The sequence below is a fragment of the Strix uralensis genome, chromosome 23, assembly GCF_047716275.1.
Source record: "Strix uralensis isolate ZFMK-TIS-50842 chromosome 23, bStrUra1, whole genome shotgun sequence".
NCBI lineage: Eukaryota > Metazoa > Chordata > Aves > Strigiformes > Strigidae > Strix > Strix uralensis.
In genome coordinates this window covers 6029148-6044849 of record NC_133994.1, presented here as the reverse complement: position 1 = coordinate 6044849, position 15702 = coordinate 6029148, and the positions used below count along the sequence as shown (strand labels likewise).

The 15702-nt window shown below is 50.7% G+C and overlaps 1 protein-coding gene across 14 annotated transcripts in view; it reads right to left on the bottom strand.

Annotated features, from left to right (window-relative positions):
- Positions 1 to 1709: 1709 nt before the first annotated feature.
- The window catches only part of DISP3 (dispatched RND transporter family member 3), a 149377-nt gene continuing 135384 nt past the window's right edge, over positions 1710 to 15702 (bottom strand). For 9 of the 14 annotated variants that reach the window (XM_074892525.1, XM_074892526.1, XM_074892524.1 and 6 more), the window contains 12 exons: positions 15477 to 15638; positions 14954 to 15076; positions 14235 to 14371; positions 13378 to 13559; positions 12802 to 12932; positions 12518 to 12693; positions 11367 to 11493; positions 10056 to 10201; positions 9541 to 9700; positions 9104 to 9217; positions 7937 to 8103; positions 1710 to 7221 (listed from right to left, as the gene is read on the bottom strand). In XM_074892525.1, coding sequence (XP_074748626.1) covers positions 6859 to 7221; positions 7937 to 8103; positions 9104 to 9217; positions 9541 to 9700; positions 10056 to 10201; positions 11367 to 11493; positions 12518 to 12693; positions 12802 to 12932; positions 13378 to 13559; positions 14235 to 14371; positions 14954 to 15076; positions 15477 to 15638 — 1988 coding nt within the window. In that variant the 3' untranslated portion in view covers positions 1710 to 6858. Of the gene's footprint in view, positions 7222 to 7936; positions 8104 to 9103; positions 9218 to 9540; positions 9701 to 10055; positions 10202 to 11366; positions 11494 to 12517; positions 12694 to 12801; positions 12933 to 13377; positions 13560 to 14234; positions 14372 to 14953; positions 15077 to 15476; positions 15639 to 15702 lie in introns of those variants that run through there. The other 5 variants (XM_074892527.1, XR_012631985.1, XR_012631986.1 and 2 more) reach the window with 5 other exon arrangements.

Sequence of the window (15702 nt, the reverse complement as noted above, 5' to 3'; positions counted from 1 at the left end):
CGTCCTGCATTGAGTGGAAAGGGCAGGCTCTGGCATGCAGTTTTTCAGAGAGAAGGTGGTTTTTCCCTTTCAAAGCCCCAGAATCAGGGCTTGATGTTTAGTTTCAGGGTGGGAAGGAGCCTGTGGGAGAAGGGGGGCCGGGTGCACCTGCTGCAGCACCCCAGGGCACACAGGCAGAGCCCCTAAATGCTGATGGGGCATCAGGGAGGCAAGGGAGATCTCACCGTGCTACGGCTTGACAGAAGACCGGGGGGAATTTGCTGTGTGTAATGAAGACTTCACACCAGACTCGCTCACCTGGAAGAAGAGATGGGGCTCTGCCAAATCGCAGGCAGCAGGTTTCAGAGCTTGGACCATCGGTGTTAGCACCGGGGCTGAGCCAGCAGCCCTGCATGGGCAGGCTCCTGCAGACAGAAACACAATTCCTTCCCACCTCTGCCAGCTTGAAATGAATAGTGAGCAGCTGTCGCCCTGTGTAATCCATCCTCTGAGCCGCTTCCCCTGTCCCAAACCCTTCCCCAGCCCATTTTCTGGAGCTATGGAGACCCTGCCCATCACTGCCTGTACCTGCAGCTGCTGTACCCTGGGCACCCCTTTCCTGTGCCCCCATCCCCACATTTGGCAGCCCTTGGCACTCACCACTGCCAGGTGGTCCCACACTCCTGCAAAGGGAAACACGTGCCTCTTCTGTGGTGCACAATCCACACACAGCTCCCCGCCAGTGTGCGAGCAAGTGCCTGTTGTGCCTGCTCTTGGGGCAAGGGGCTGAATTCGTAGCCAAAAACAACCCCCTTCCAGCCTTGCCTGGCAATTTCCCAGCAGCCGGCTTGAGCATAAACCCTCCCCTACCTGCGATCCCCAACTTCTCATTAAAGGGACAACGTTCCTCCTTCCTGTGGATACCGTGTTTTTTTCTTACTCGCCAGACTGTGACCCTGAGCCTTCCTGGTATTTATTACAACAGGGGTTTCACCAGTAACTTTGACCTCATCTGTAAAAGTGAGGGCTTGAAAACAGGGGAGGTTTTTGCTGCAATGTGCTGTCGGTGCTGTCCTTCCCAGCAGCGTCATAGCTGGGTGCAGTGTGAGAACACCCAAATGAGAGGGTGCGGGGAGCAAACCTCACTCAGCACAGCTGCAAAGAGAAGTAAATGCCTGGGTCCTCCTCCTGTCCTGCTGCTGGCCTCTGCGTGCATCTCGCTTCAGCGTGGTCCTGGGAGGCGCAGAGTAACACTTGCCGCCGCAGCACAGGACACCGAGACAAAACCTTGACCCGAAGTTTGTGCCAGGCATTGTGCATTGTGAGAAGCTGCAGCGCCACAGAAGCAGGCAGATGAATCCCCTTCTCGTGGAGTCAGTGTAGAAGTGCAATCTTCATGCACTGGAAGAAGCAGAGTATGGAATGGAGGAGTAAAAGGCCTCCACAAAACTTGGCTAAAGCTCCCGCTTGAGCCAGCCCTCTTGCAGACCTGTGTGGGATTCTGAGCTGGCTTTTCCAGACTGTCAGCTTTTCTGGATGTGGTAAGTTGGCTTCAAGGGGCCCAATTTCAGCAGCAGAAGCAGACAACGTTGTGCGTGTTGGACACCGGTGCTGTGGTCTCATCCCCGCTGCATTACTTACACACACAACACGTAACCTGTCAGGGCCACTGTGGACAGTACTACGTATACAAGCAATAGTGACATATTGATGAGTGAGGGATCCAAACGTGCGAATGTCAAAATCTTTTATTTACAACAGTCTCCAAAAATCAAGGAACACCGAAAATAGTGAGGGTAGGAGACAACTTACAAAAGTAACACGCGTACGTTACATCAGGAATTGTGCTACATCACTCTGAGAACCGACACTCTAAGGCCTGCACACGACGTGGTGGAACGAGAGTGCCCTCCCTCCCTCTGTCCTTGGGGTGCTCACACCTCTTCTCCTCTTGGCTTTTGAACCATCCTCCCTCCCTCTGTTCTCTTCTGCTTCCCTCTGCTAACCTTTCTCCTCATCTGGCTCTTAGTCTGGTCCTGGCCATCGCCCTCCTGTCCCCTCCAGCAACTGCCCAAAGGAGGAGCGGAAGGACCGAAAGCCAAACAGCCAAACAACTACATCCTCAAGATGGAGACAGACCTTGAAAGACTTTTAGCTCCGGGACCCTGGGTACTAAGCCAGGTCAGAGCAGTTAGCAGAGGCCTTTGAAAAACCTGTGAACTATGGCTTGCGTGCTATCTGGGGTGAGCAGTGATTCTGGAAGAACTAACCAAGAGACTGTAAATTTGTCCTGCCTGGCTGCAAATCAATCAGCACAGCTTCCTTGGTGGACAGTGTGGGAGGATTTATACATGTCACAGGGTTAAATAAAAAGCCTTTTATAACCTTCCAGGAGGGCAGGCTGTTCTGGTAAGAAAATTCAGTGCAGGACAAGCTAAAAGAATTAGACGCCGTGACATAAAGCAACATCCCAGTTCGCTTCAGTAGAGACAAAGCCAGGGGTCTCTGGAGATCATTGCATCCAGACTGCCATAGGTCCCGGTAACTCTGTAAGAATGCCACACGTCCTCCTCCTTGGGGATACTTCTCAGGCTGCCTTTGCTCTGGCATAGTTTCAGACCCATCAGGGATCAAGAAACACAGCCCAGCTCAGCCACTGATCCCCTTTCAGTATCTGCAGCCTTTGGAATTGCTGAGGTCAGTGGCCAAACCTGATGTCCCAGTTGCCTGTGCAGACCCCATGTGAACCCAGCACCTCAAGAGGCACCAGGACATAAGAAAACAGAGGGAGGAGGCCTGGGTCTATTCCTTCCTTTGACACTGATCTTTGCAAATCACATCAGCTCTGTTCCTCCTCGCTCCAAAGCTGATTTTGACAGGGCTGGTGTGAGCAGACTCTCTCCCTGAGTGTCCACAGCCATGGGGAGCCTTGAACTCACTCGGCAGCTCCACTGAAGGCAGAGAGCAGCACCACCAGCTCTGTGCATATATCGCAGTGCTTCAACACTGGGGAGCAGTGCCCTTCTGCCACTGCCCTGGGCTGGCAGGGAGAGCTGCTGGTCAGGACAGGACCTGCTCCATTTTGTAGGACTGCAGTTTCAGAATGAACCCTATCCTGAAACATTAATATCAACTTCTCAGAATGTGACCCTCAAAACAGGATTTACCAGAAATAAAGGAGTGGGCAGTTAACAGAAATATTCCACTGCAGTGTGCTGTAACTGAGAACTCCTGTACATTTCTTTTTAATTGCAGCAAGATTGTTCTGAAATGGAAAATCGGAGTATTCTCTACCAAGTGCGGCTGGTCTGCTGTGATCTACTGTTTAAAAACATCAAAACTGACAGCTTCATATGAAGCATTTTAACTCCCTAGCTTCCTCTGCGTGAGAAATTCTCCCTGAGACAATCTCCAGTCACTTTTAGTCCAGACTCTGTGAACACCTTAGGCACAAGCAGCTACCATGGAGAAGGCTGAACCTTGCTCAGCAAGACAACAGGGCCCAAGAGATGGTCTGGGCCACAGAGGAGTCATCAGAGAAAGACGATAGGCAGAGATGTGGGAGGAATTAATTTAGGGCGAGCATCTGCTCCCGGAACAGCGCCAGGCAGGTGAGGCCTTGCTTTTTATTGCTACAAGCATCTGCCTTGGAGCACCGATTCCCAGCAGGGCTGTCAGGCCCACCTTTGCATTTGCTCAGATAAACCCATCCATTTTCTTACCTCTATAATTTTATGAGTATTTTCTAATCCCAAGGAGGACGCTGCCTACATGGAGATGGATGTACTCAGCTGCTACTGATTTATTGTCTCCATAGACGCTTGGGGAGATCAGGGTGTTGTAAGTATTTTGGGGAAGGCTGGACCCTACCTCTAAGCCTCTTTCACTCCACAGCACATGGAGAAAGCACCAACCACCCTGACCACAGGGCTGTGCAGAGTGAAACGGTGATGGGGCAAACGTCTAGCTAGATCTCAAGTGTCATGACTATGTCTAATCAAGTTTTCAGGTTACCAACATCCAGTGAGTCCTTGCAGTGAAAAGCATCACCTAGGATCATCTCCTGGCTCTTCTGCCATCTTACTACACTCTGGAGTAAGTTCCTCCTCCTCTTCTTGCTGGAGGGGCAGAATGTCCTCAATATGCCTTTGTGAATCATCTGCTACAGCTCTGCACTTATCTCAGTCTCTCATTTTCCTTTCCAAATCCCTCCAGCCCTTGCTCTCCTGGTACCACTTTGGACGAACAAGGGCAAAGGTGATGCCCTGCTCCAGCTAGTGCCAGCCAGCCCTTCAGCACTCTGTGAGCCTGGGCTGGCCAGAGAGGAGGGTGGAAAGTGAGGGCTTGTCCTTTCCCCTGCCTGCTCCAGAAAACAGGACAGATCCTGTCAGGTGCCAAGAACTCTGTTATTTTCGTCTGCAGATCAGACGCTGCCAGATCAGACCCAAGAGACATAAAAGGTTTTCCACTACTTTGAAATTAATCTTTGCCTTCCAAGCGTGGCTGAATGAATGGTCCCAGCATGGTGTGTCCAGAATCACTCTGGAGGTGTGAGGCTTACATAGCCTCTTTATAGTGAGCACAAATATAGGACACCAGGGGTTTAAATGAACTTTAAACTTTGCAGGATTCAAAGCACATCTGTGCCTTGTCTTAAAAGGCCTTTCAAGGCTTCTTCATGCTCACAGAAGGAGGAACTTCCTCTAAGGGTACATTCAGCACCTTATTCTCTTGTCTGGTGACCTGGAAATAGCCATCAGCTTTAATCACCCCAAGGAGGTTGAAGCATTAGCTAAATTCAGGTCAAGCTGCCAGCCAGAGCATCCTTGGCAGCAGCACAAGGGCTACCTTGGCTCTCCCCTGCAGCACCCACATGGGTCTCACAGGGCTGTAGATGATCAGCACACTGCCCTCTACACTCCCTGCCAGTTAGGAGTGCTCAAGGCACCACTAGTAATTAAATTTAGAGAACAGACATAGGGAAAAGCATGGCTTACAGCTCAATGTTGGGGCTGAAGTGTGCACAGCAGCCATCAAAGCAGCACAGCTTAAGGATAGTCAAAAACCCTTTCCAGAACCCTTTATTCATGGGCACAGGGTTCATTACAAAAGAACTGGTGCAGATCAGAGGTAAGTGCCAAGGAACATTTAACACTTTGCTGCAGCCTGGGATGGTGAGGAAGAAACCAGGTCTGTTCTGCTCATGCTCTCACCACCCTCCCGGCCTGCAGTAGAATTGCTCTGGATTTCCCCTGGCATCAGAGTCCTGTCCCGACATTCCTCTCTCCAGCTGACACCTTGGGGAACCTACTTTTGGAACAAACATTTGATCCAGGGATGACATGATGTGAAGGTGTAAGACTGACAGGGTCAGAGCGAGGATACACTGAACCAAGCAGAAACAGCTGCTGGTCTGTCTCAGCAGCAGAGTCCCCAGAACTTGGCTGGCAATGGGGATGGGCTTCCTGGAATTTCCATCTTAAAAAGGGGGTCAATCCAGACAGGAAACACAAAGCCACCACAGAGTCAGGATGGCTTCTGGCCACCCCCCTCTATTGGCAGCCCTGTAAATAATGTTTAATGCATCTCCCTGTGGGCCCAACCCCTCCCCTTCTGCCGAGGACCAGATGTGCCGCATATCAATGCACACACTTAGCTATTTCAATTTTAAAAATATGATAGAATCAGTGATGCTTAAAATGTACTTGTTAATGGCACCAGTTTGCGATTTCATTTTACTTTAATATAAACCATCTGCTCTGAGCAGGCAACAGGCCTGGGCTGAAACTCCACTGCCCTCATGTCTCCACAACAGAGCGTGTCTCAGCTGCCACAGAGGATGCACCACTGTGTATCCATGGATGCCACAAGGCAGGGGCTCTACCTGGCCCCAGTGGTGAGCCTGGCCTCAGCCTAAGAGCTGACTGCCATGACTAAAGACTCTGTGGGGACCTCAAGGCTGTTTTCTCTCCACCATGAGGAGGGGAGACAGTGACTGGTGAGGTGACGCAGGGAGCAGGAGGTGGGGCGGCATCGATAGTGCCTTGGCCTCACTACTGAGATGAGCGAGAGGAGGGCCGGCCACCAAGGGCAGGGACTGCATTCCTGAGGGCTGTTCACACACCCAAGAGATCCCAGTGAGAGGTGCGCTGTCCCTTCAAAAAGAAGAGGAAAGCCATGCGTCCCAACGCCCTCCGTGAATGAGGAAAGCAGGTCACTGCAGGTGGTGCCACCCCACATCTCTAGTTTGGATTCCACAATGATACCCAGGAATGCTCCTGTGCAGCGAGTTCACTGCTGGTCTAGCCTGGACACAGCCAAGGGGTCCAGACAATGCTATTTCCCAGGCCTGTCCAACAGCTCACTGCTGCTTTCAAAGGCTCAGAAATTGAGGCACAAGTTTGGTGTGGGCATAGGACATCACCTCAAGAGTCATTGTTGCAATGCTGACCCTGGCTGAGGGGAGGGACAGAGGGAAGTGTTTTGAAAGGGATCAGATGGCCTTCCCAACTTCTCCCCTTTTAGCTTTGCGGTTCCAGAAAGCTCTGTTCATTTAAAAAAAAAAAAAAAAAAGGACAAAGAAAAGAAAAAAAGAAAATAAAAGCAGAGAGAAAAGTGAGAGGAGACCTCCTCCCCTCCTACTCATGGGCTGAGGTATTCCCTGGGCAGCCCTCACTGTCCGTCATCCATCCATCACTACCCAAAATAAATACAAGTTTCGAGCAAAACCCATTAGAAAATAAAGTGCATCTGGAGTTGAAAAACTTCTGGAAAAAGGGGATTTTTTTCCTCTTTTTTTTTCTTACAAAAAATATCCTTTAAAAAAAAGAAAAAAGAACAGGAGCAAGAGGACAGAGCACGTGGCTCTTGGCATAGGGTCTACATGGCTGTCCCATTAGCGAGAGGGATCTTAAATCCACTCTTCAGCAGGGCGAGGCAGATGCCCAGACCCAGCAGGCCAGCAAGCAGCACCCCCCCCACAGCCTTGAGGCAGGAAGTCCTGCTGCGGATGAAGGTGCCAGGCCCCATGATGCTCAGCAGGGCTGTGCTCACAGTCAGCGTGTACAGGATGGAGACTCCTGTGTTGAGGGCCACAATCTTCCCAAACTTAGCGAAAGGGGCAATGATGCAGAAGAACAGCGGGACGGTGGCAATCACTGTGGTGACGGCGCTTGAGACAATTGCCACACCCACGTGACGGACTGCTTCAATCGTCCTCCACTGGCGGCACGCTGTGGGGTCCTGGCAGAAGGGACAGCAGTGTTAAGGGGGAGTGGGGACAAGCACATGGAGCTGCACTAATGTTTTAGCCTGTGAGATGGTGGCTTAGCTCATGGAGTCTTGGGCCAGGACAAAGATGCTGCGTGAGGGCAGATCGGACAGCTCGTGCAGTCTCCGAGCACACTGGGCAAACAGCCATCAGGTTACAAACCAGTAGAGGCAAAGTCTGCTGGATTTTGTGCCTCCTTTCAGCCACGTCAGACTGACTGCTGGGCCTACAGAACAGAGGCACTGCCTGCAGACACTACACCCGGGATCAGAGATCCCCAAGCTTTTGTGGTCTCCTCCTTCCCGAAGAGGGAAAAGATGTTAACAAGGCCAGAGAAGACCTGGAGGTCCAGCACAGCACTCTGCAGAGGTTACAGAATGAGTGTAGGGCCACACCAGCACAAGCCTGTCTTCACTGGGACATGAAAAGGGGTTGCTCTGGACACAGTTGTGGCCATTAAGAAAGGGACAACCGTACAGGTTGGACCCTCAGCTGGGTTTACTGTACACAAGCTCATACCAGTCTCTGACCAGTCAGTGGGACAAGCAGCAAGTGTCCCAGGCATGCTGGGAGGGTGGCAAGACACATCCCCCCTTGCCTGTCATGCTTTAGGTCCTGCATCACAGCTGAGTGGCATGGAGGGCATGAGGGGAATGAATACAAGGCTGTAGGAAGGAAACAGCTCACCTCTGCCTGGTGTAGTGGCAGGTTTTCCCCTGCCAGCAGGTAGCCCTCCACCAAGTGCACACAGTAATCGACAGAGGAGCCAACAAGGATAGAGAGGGAAATGGCTTCCACAGCTCCCATTTCCCAGCCAGACCAGTACATGATGGTCACCACCAAGCAGACCACCCCTGTGTGAAGAAGGTCACGTTAGGCAAATTTAAAGGACTCTGGGCCTGCTGCCCAGGCCTCCTGACAGACAGAAGTCACTCGTTGGGGATCTTCCCCTGCAGGTCTGCACGCTAGCCAGTCTGAATCTTGTACACACTCCCTCCTGCCCACAGAGGCAAACACTTCCCTCACCCTCCCTTGCCACAGGGACCATTCAATGAGGTAATAAGACCTGCTGGGGATACTGAAGCACCTAGTTAAATATTAGGCAAACTGACAGACTGAAGCCAATCTAGACTAATGCCTCCTAAACGAATCTAAGCCCAGGCAAGTGTGCATGTGTGCACACAGGCACTACAGGGAAGAGGGCCCTTTGTTTTGCTTGCTGGAGTTACACACAGGCTGAGCACATACACAGGTTTTTCTTAAAGGCAAGAGTGATGTTTGTTTGTGAGTCATGTGTGGGAGACTAAGTGGTTTTAAAATGATAGATTTGATTTTTCAACTGAGAAGTTTAGCAACACACTTAGACCACGATATCGTCAAATCACCAGCCAGGGAAAGGGAATTATTTACAAATTTGCTTCAAATACTAACAAAACCGCTAAAATATTCAGCTTTTAAAATCTCCCACTGCTTGGAAGCAGCAGCCATGGTGCAGATCCTTGGGAAGTAATGCAATTGTTATTCAGAGCATGTGGGACTTAATCACATTATTATACATAACAGGCAGGGATGGCATTTGTGTAGCTAAAACCCTTATTTAAACAAATAGAAGGGATTGTGTAGATAAAACACACTGGGAATTAGACACCCAAATCTGCTTTCCCAATGAGGTTCCTGTGCATTCATTAAGAGTTCCTCCCGATCACCTAGGTATATCAGGACTGGCTCCTGGAAAGCCAAAAGGGTTTACAGAGTAAGAGCAATTCAGTTCAAATCACCAGAGACTCAGCACTGCCACAACCCACCAATTTCAGACAAAGGGAGAGTTTGACACGTTGGAATTGGTATTTTTACCTAAAATGCTGAGCAGCACTGGCAGCAGGAGGAGGATGTGAGTGGTAAACACCGCCACTGCAGCCACACAAATAATCAGCGAGAGGACGAGACCGTACAGGGCGCTCTGCACTCCTGGAAGAAAAGAGCCAGCTAATTTGACTCCTGGAAGGCGACAGCTGGGATGAGAAAGGCACAGTGTCCCTGCTGGCAACAAGGCAGGCAGGGACTCACACTGGGGGACATGGGAAGGAGAAGCTGAAAGTGGAAAGTGGGTGATCAACTTCTTCAGGATTTTTACAGTATACACTGCTTGGGGCAGAAACAGGCTCTAGGAGTTTGCACAGCAATGGTAAGGGACTGAAGATATAACACGTGCCCATCAATGGGACAGAGTGTGCTGTGAAAATGTATCAGAGCGTGGGCTCCTCAGGGAGAGAAACTTGGCAGTCACTTACCTATAATCTCCATGAAGATCTGCTTCCAGTGCTCACATGTCTGGAAACCGTGCCGGAGAGCAGAGCCCTCTGGGAAGAGCTGGAGTTGCTGCTGCAGGAATGTCTCCCATTTCAGGTAGTCAGCATATGTCTGGAAGGAAGATTTCCCTTTGTAGGTTGTCTGTAACAAGATGAACATGTTATTCTTCTGTCCTGCTCCTGTCCTGCTCTTTGGGGCAGGGTATGCATGACAAGGGAAGAGGTAGAACAAGCCAGCTTGTTGCAGTACCAAGCAGAACCGGTAGTGGCAGATGGGCAAATCTGCGACCAGACCTCCGCCTGAGCTCTTGTGGTAAGAGGGAACTGTGGCATAAGCAGCCACTTCTAGCAACCTGTGAGTGCAGGCTGCAACAAGGCACAAACACTAACTAACACTGAATTATGGCTGCACATGAAAGTGGCCAGTGCAGAAAGAGCAGAGCTAAACCCCCAGAAGAAGAAACTCACAAAGATAGATGGCAATGCCATGTGCTCACCGATTCAAATGCCATGGAGATCCACTGCACCTTCCCATCCTTCACCCCCACTGCCCCATGAGAGAGCTGTCCGGGCAGCAAGTTTGGCTCAGGGATGTTCTTGCACTCAGGGTGCAACATCTGCAGAAAGGAGGAGATGCTGTAACCTGGAAAGACAGAAAGAGCAAGGGATGGAGGATAGGACAGGGAGCAAGGGGATAGCATATTGGAGCAAGGGGAGAACAAAAACCAAGAGAAAGTTGCAGGCCCCATTTGTCAGCAGTTGCTTCCCCTGCAACTCTGACTTGCCAAAGCCCTTGAGGTCTTGGGACCAGAGCCCTCAGCTGCTGCAGGCCTGAAAGGGCACTCTGTGCCATCAGCACTGGACAGACACTGCCACCGCTGTCTGTCCCCAGCTGCCAGGAAGCAGTACAAACAGCAAGTGCAGAGGAGCTGCCTGCCTGGCCTGGCAAGAGATTCTCTCCAAAGCATGAGTTTGGCTTTTGGCCTGAAGTCAATATACACTTCCTAGACACAGCTCCACAACCTTGTGACCTCTGACATTGGAAGAGACAGTCACTGGTTAGGTATGTGAAGCCACAGGGGCAGTGAGCAGCCTCATCACAATGAGATCAGGTGTGATTTGCTGGTTATTCAGGAGCTACTAAGAAGATATCTACTGGTCCAAAAGACTGTAATGGTATCACAAGCAATACCCATGACTGGAAAGAACGGATGCAATTCTGTTATCTTCACTGGATTAAATCCCAAAGAATATGCCCAATGTCTTTGGAGCTAAGACACCATTTCTCTTTCTCATCTCCCAGAAAGCATGACCAGGGGCATGTTCTAGAAGGGTAAAGCTGCCTTGGGAAGAAAATGGAGGCAGCAAGAAGCAGCCACCCTTTCTGGTTTGCTGTTGAGGACCCCAGCTCAAACACTGCTACAAGCAGAGCTGCAGAACAGGAGTCTGATGTTCCTGTCCCACTCGCTATGTATTGCTCATCCCCAAAACAGTTGGCACAACACATGGAAGCATGAGGTGAATGGCCTGTGGAGATGGGAGCTGTGACTCAAGCCAGGTGGAAACAGGCAGAGCTGTGCAGCCAGGTCAGGAGAGCTGACTGCTGAGAAACACCTCTCCTCCCTGCACTGCCTGCATTTGTCATCGACTGATACCTCCCTTTCCCTTCCCTGCTTCATTGATCTGGGATCTGAAAGCTGAAAAGCCCTTAGGAGCCAAACTCCTTGGACTGGAGGGTGAGAACCAGTCTCTGTCCAGGGACCCAGGATCTCCCCAAGGACTCTGTCGCTGGCCTTAGTCCCACCTACCAGAGGGCAGGCACTGAGCCCCTCCTGGCTTCACCAGCTCGGTGTTGCTGGCAATGGCTTTGCAGAGGCGGCACAGGTTGCCAATCTCTTTGAAGAGGTCGAAGCTGTCATCATAGATAACGCTGCCCTTTCACAAGGAGACACAACAATAAGAGCACCACACGTGAGGTGTACACACAGCAACTGGCACAAGAAGGCAGAAGATGAGTCCTCTCCTGGCTACACAGCCTGGGACTAGCTTATACAGACCACAGGTTATACGGTGGAAAAACCCATCAGACATCTTTGCCTCACCAGATAATCAAGGAAGAAACTACATACCCTCCCCACCTTCCGTTCAAAAAAAAAAAAAAATAATTCAGGCAGTATGACAGAAGCACTGATTAATGGAATAGCCACCATGCCATGCCCAAAACCATTAGGGGCTGCCTAAGGAGCAGCTTTGAATCCCTACCAGAGCCCAGCACAAAACTCCAGCTTTCTGCCTACTCCACTGCCTGCATTTTGCACTGCTCCCTCCAGAGGAAACAGGCACAGGCTGATTCTGCATAGTGCCCCCAGATCAGAAAGCAGGAAGAACAGCAGAAAGCTGAAGTGCATCTGCCAAGTGACCAGTTAAGCATAATTTTTCTGGGGAAAGGCAGTGAATGTGTCGAGGTATCAGATCTGGGAGATAAGCTGTTCCTGGAAAAGTCACATTTAATAACCTTTCCCTGGAGTAATTGATTTGTATTTTTTTCATGTTAATATCTCATAACAAGATAAACAATTATAAAAAAAATAATAAGTTCCCTGGATCTTGAATTTGTACTGAGATTTTCATACTGAGCTCAAGATGTGTTTGCTTCCAAAATCCTCAGGAAATCCAGATTTAGACTCAAAATTAGAAGGTTAGATATTGCACTCAGAAAGGGATTTTCTGAAAAGCCTGAAGTGATTTCAGTAAGGGCTTTCTGATCTCCATTATTTGTGAATTTGCTAAAACAAAAATGTACTTTTGGCTCATCACGCTACCACCTCTGCTATTCCATCTGTCTAGGCTGCTGGACCACGCTGCCTGGGCTGTTGGATTAACTAAACACCATCCAGGGAGATCATCCTTCACTCATCAGCCCCCAGCATGCCTGTCCAGCACGCCACAATGTGTGTACCATGTCTCCGATGACGTGGTTGTCCAGGCGTCTCGTGCGATTAACACCTCTGATACCAAACACTACAAACACCATGGCTCCTGTGTCTACCAGTGGCCGCACCGCTGGCTTCCCGCAGCCTGTGTTCATGCAAGGATTAAATCCAGAAGTGGCTGAGAGCTTTGCTTTGGGTGCTGCTGTCAAATACAGAAGAGAGGTTGGTTACATCAGAAGGCAGCGAAAAAAAGGTCTGACTCTCTGGTCCCGACAGCCAGACACAGCTGACCAGGTCCTCACCAGCTTACCTTTCTCACTGGGAACATAAAGGATGCCTTTGGTGGGTCCATCTGGGCTGGAGCTGAGAAGACAGCCAGGAGGTGCTACACACACTCGGCCATGATAAGGGGGCTTGTGCGACTGGGCAAAATACAGTTTCCTGTGCAGCAAAGAAAGTTTGTTACAGGGGACCAGAGGTAGCAAAGATGATGTGTCCAAAGCGTTACATGAAAACAGATGTTCTCAGGGACAGAAGGAAAGGAAAAAGGTGAGCGACTCCAGACCTGCATCCCTAGCCATCGCATATTCTGTGCTGCCTGTTCAGCCCAAGAGTTCAGGTGGGTAAGGGCAAGACCAAGGTCAGCAATATCTTTTTGCCACCCAAAGAAGCCCCCAGTCACAGTCCCGCCTTTGGCACATTAATGATGCCATGGGCCTGCAAAATAACTTTGCAAAGATGGGACACATTTGCAGCAAAGCAAGTCCTAGGGCCGTGGATGTCACCAACTGGGGACAGGACTGGCTCTGGGCACCAGGCATCCCATACCAGCCACTCAGCTGTGATGTTTTTGCTGCCCGGCCCTGAGTGGGTTTTGGATAGTTACCGTGTTCGCTGCTGCTCCTTGGCGGCCACGTAGAAACTGAAGTCGAACTTCCAGCCTCTCTTGGTGTCACAGGACAAGGTGGTCATCATCCACTTCCTGGGGCTCGTCTGCTTAAGCAGCCCTACTGTGGACACACAAGCTGTCAGCTTCCTGGTGAAGTTACCGAAAGGCGCTCTATACACCTAAGCAATGAATTAATGAAAACAGACACTTAACTCCACAGGGTTGCAGCCTGTTGCACATTAGCATCACACACTCCCCTCCTCCCTGAGCACTGTCACAGCCACACAGAATGAGCACTGAAGGCACGAACCCAGCCAGCCCCTCCTCTGCCTCCCTCCCAGGGTTGGCCAGCATTTGATGGGGCCCCTCACCACCTCCATTCTCTGTGGATAGTGGCTGCTCTGTCCAGGGTGAGGGACATCTGAAAGTGAGTCCTCCAGGGACCGTGCGTGTCCAACACAGCCTGTGCACAAGCAGTGTTGCCTGCTCGCCTGTGTCTGTGGATGGACAGAGGGAGGCAGTGGGAATCCAGCTGTCTCAGTAGCAGTTTCTAGTAGAATGAGCTCAGCTGACAATGCCAGGCCTCATCTGTTCTCCACAGACACCCACACTTCTTCTCCTGTTGCTGACAGTCACATTGCAACAGCAACAGATAAGTATTGTGGCACTATGAGGCATAATCTTTAACGATGCCAGGCACAATGCCCTCCGTGTTAGCTACCTTACTGCAATGCCCTGCAAACTTCACCCCAAGCTACCTAGGATCCCATGGAGAGACAGGAGGAGGCTCTTGTGCTCACCTGTTGAGTGCTGCACTCTTGATAGAGGGGTCCAGCATCCCTGGACTGACTCACCTGGAATGAAGGCACCTCCCCGTCTCCCGGTGACACCATCTGCCAAGGGGCAGGGACACTGGCATTGAGCGAGAATCTGTAGATGGCTGGTCTTCCCTTGCTTCTGGACTTGGAGATATACACAGTCCCCTGGAGATCTGAAGAAAATAGAGGGCATGAGGGATGGTGGTACCTCTCAATCAGCAAATCCTAGAGACATGGACAGCAGCAAAGGAGGGTTCTTCTGGTCTGCTATTTCCTCTGGGGCTGCAAGAACAGCCTCTGCCTTCTAGAAGCACAGCACACCTTCCAAAGGTTTTCATAAATATATGCTGAGCAGCAGTAATTCCTGACTGGCTTATTGATTCATGTCATCTCGGGACCTGGCCCAATAACTCTTTTTATCCTCAAAATCCTCACGGCCTGTCAGCAAGGCTGTGACACAGGACTGGGATGCAAAAGCTCTAAGCTCCTAGCCCTGACCTCAGAGCAGAGGTATGTGTCACTAGACTGTACCATCACCTGGATTATAGAACCATGTCCTAGAGAACAGTAAGCATTCAGGGGAAGGGGGACTGTAACGCCCCTTACATCCAGCACCAAGCTAGGGCTCAGTGGGGCAGGGCTTGAAGAGCATCATTCCCCGTCAGCTATTCAGAGATCATACGATTTCGTTTTCACCTGAGAGGATCCTTGAGCCCTGGACCCAAATGTGGTCAGAGTCATCATGCCCCACTTACCTTGCTGCCCTGTATCACTTATGCTCCCTTTGCTTCCCCAAGGGGACCCTGAGCCCCTCTTCTTTTTTTCCAAGGAGGTTCGGATGTTGTTTTGCAAACTGTGAGGCTTTTCCTGAAACAAACCTGTCCCACAAGGTTAGTCAGGGAGGAGAGAGTGAATGGTGTGACAAGAGACCTACTGGCCCTGCACACACCACAGACTCTGCTATTGAACACCAAAGCCTAAGCAGGGAACACAGAGCCACAGCCCCCCAGTAAAAATAGTCACTTTTCATGGACAAGAAAGGAATTGCTCCAGCAGAAACACTCAGGCAATTCCCACTTAATGCAGGAACTCAAAATACTCTACTTCTATGAGCAACTCAACCATCCCACTCCCAACATGCACCTCCCTTCGGTAGGGTCCATCCAATGTCCCATGAGGTATTTGAACAATGTAGGCCTCTATCCCACGTTTCAGCTCTTCCAGCTCAGGACTTAGGCCAGGCTGCACCCACCATGGTCTGGGGACCAGCACTCTCACCTGAGCAGGTAATGCAGGAGATGCCTTCAGCACTCAGGTTGTATTTCAGGTCCAGCAGCACCTGAATGTTAGTGTCTGGCCGGAACAAGACTGGAGCACGGCTAGCAGGATGGAGGCGGCTAGCAAAGAATATGGACAGGAGCAAAACAAGGAGAAAGAGCCCTGCAAGGATAAGCCCAGGTAAGTGTGTGGGACCCTACATACATCTTGCACTTAGGACACACTC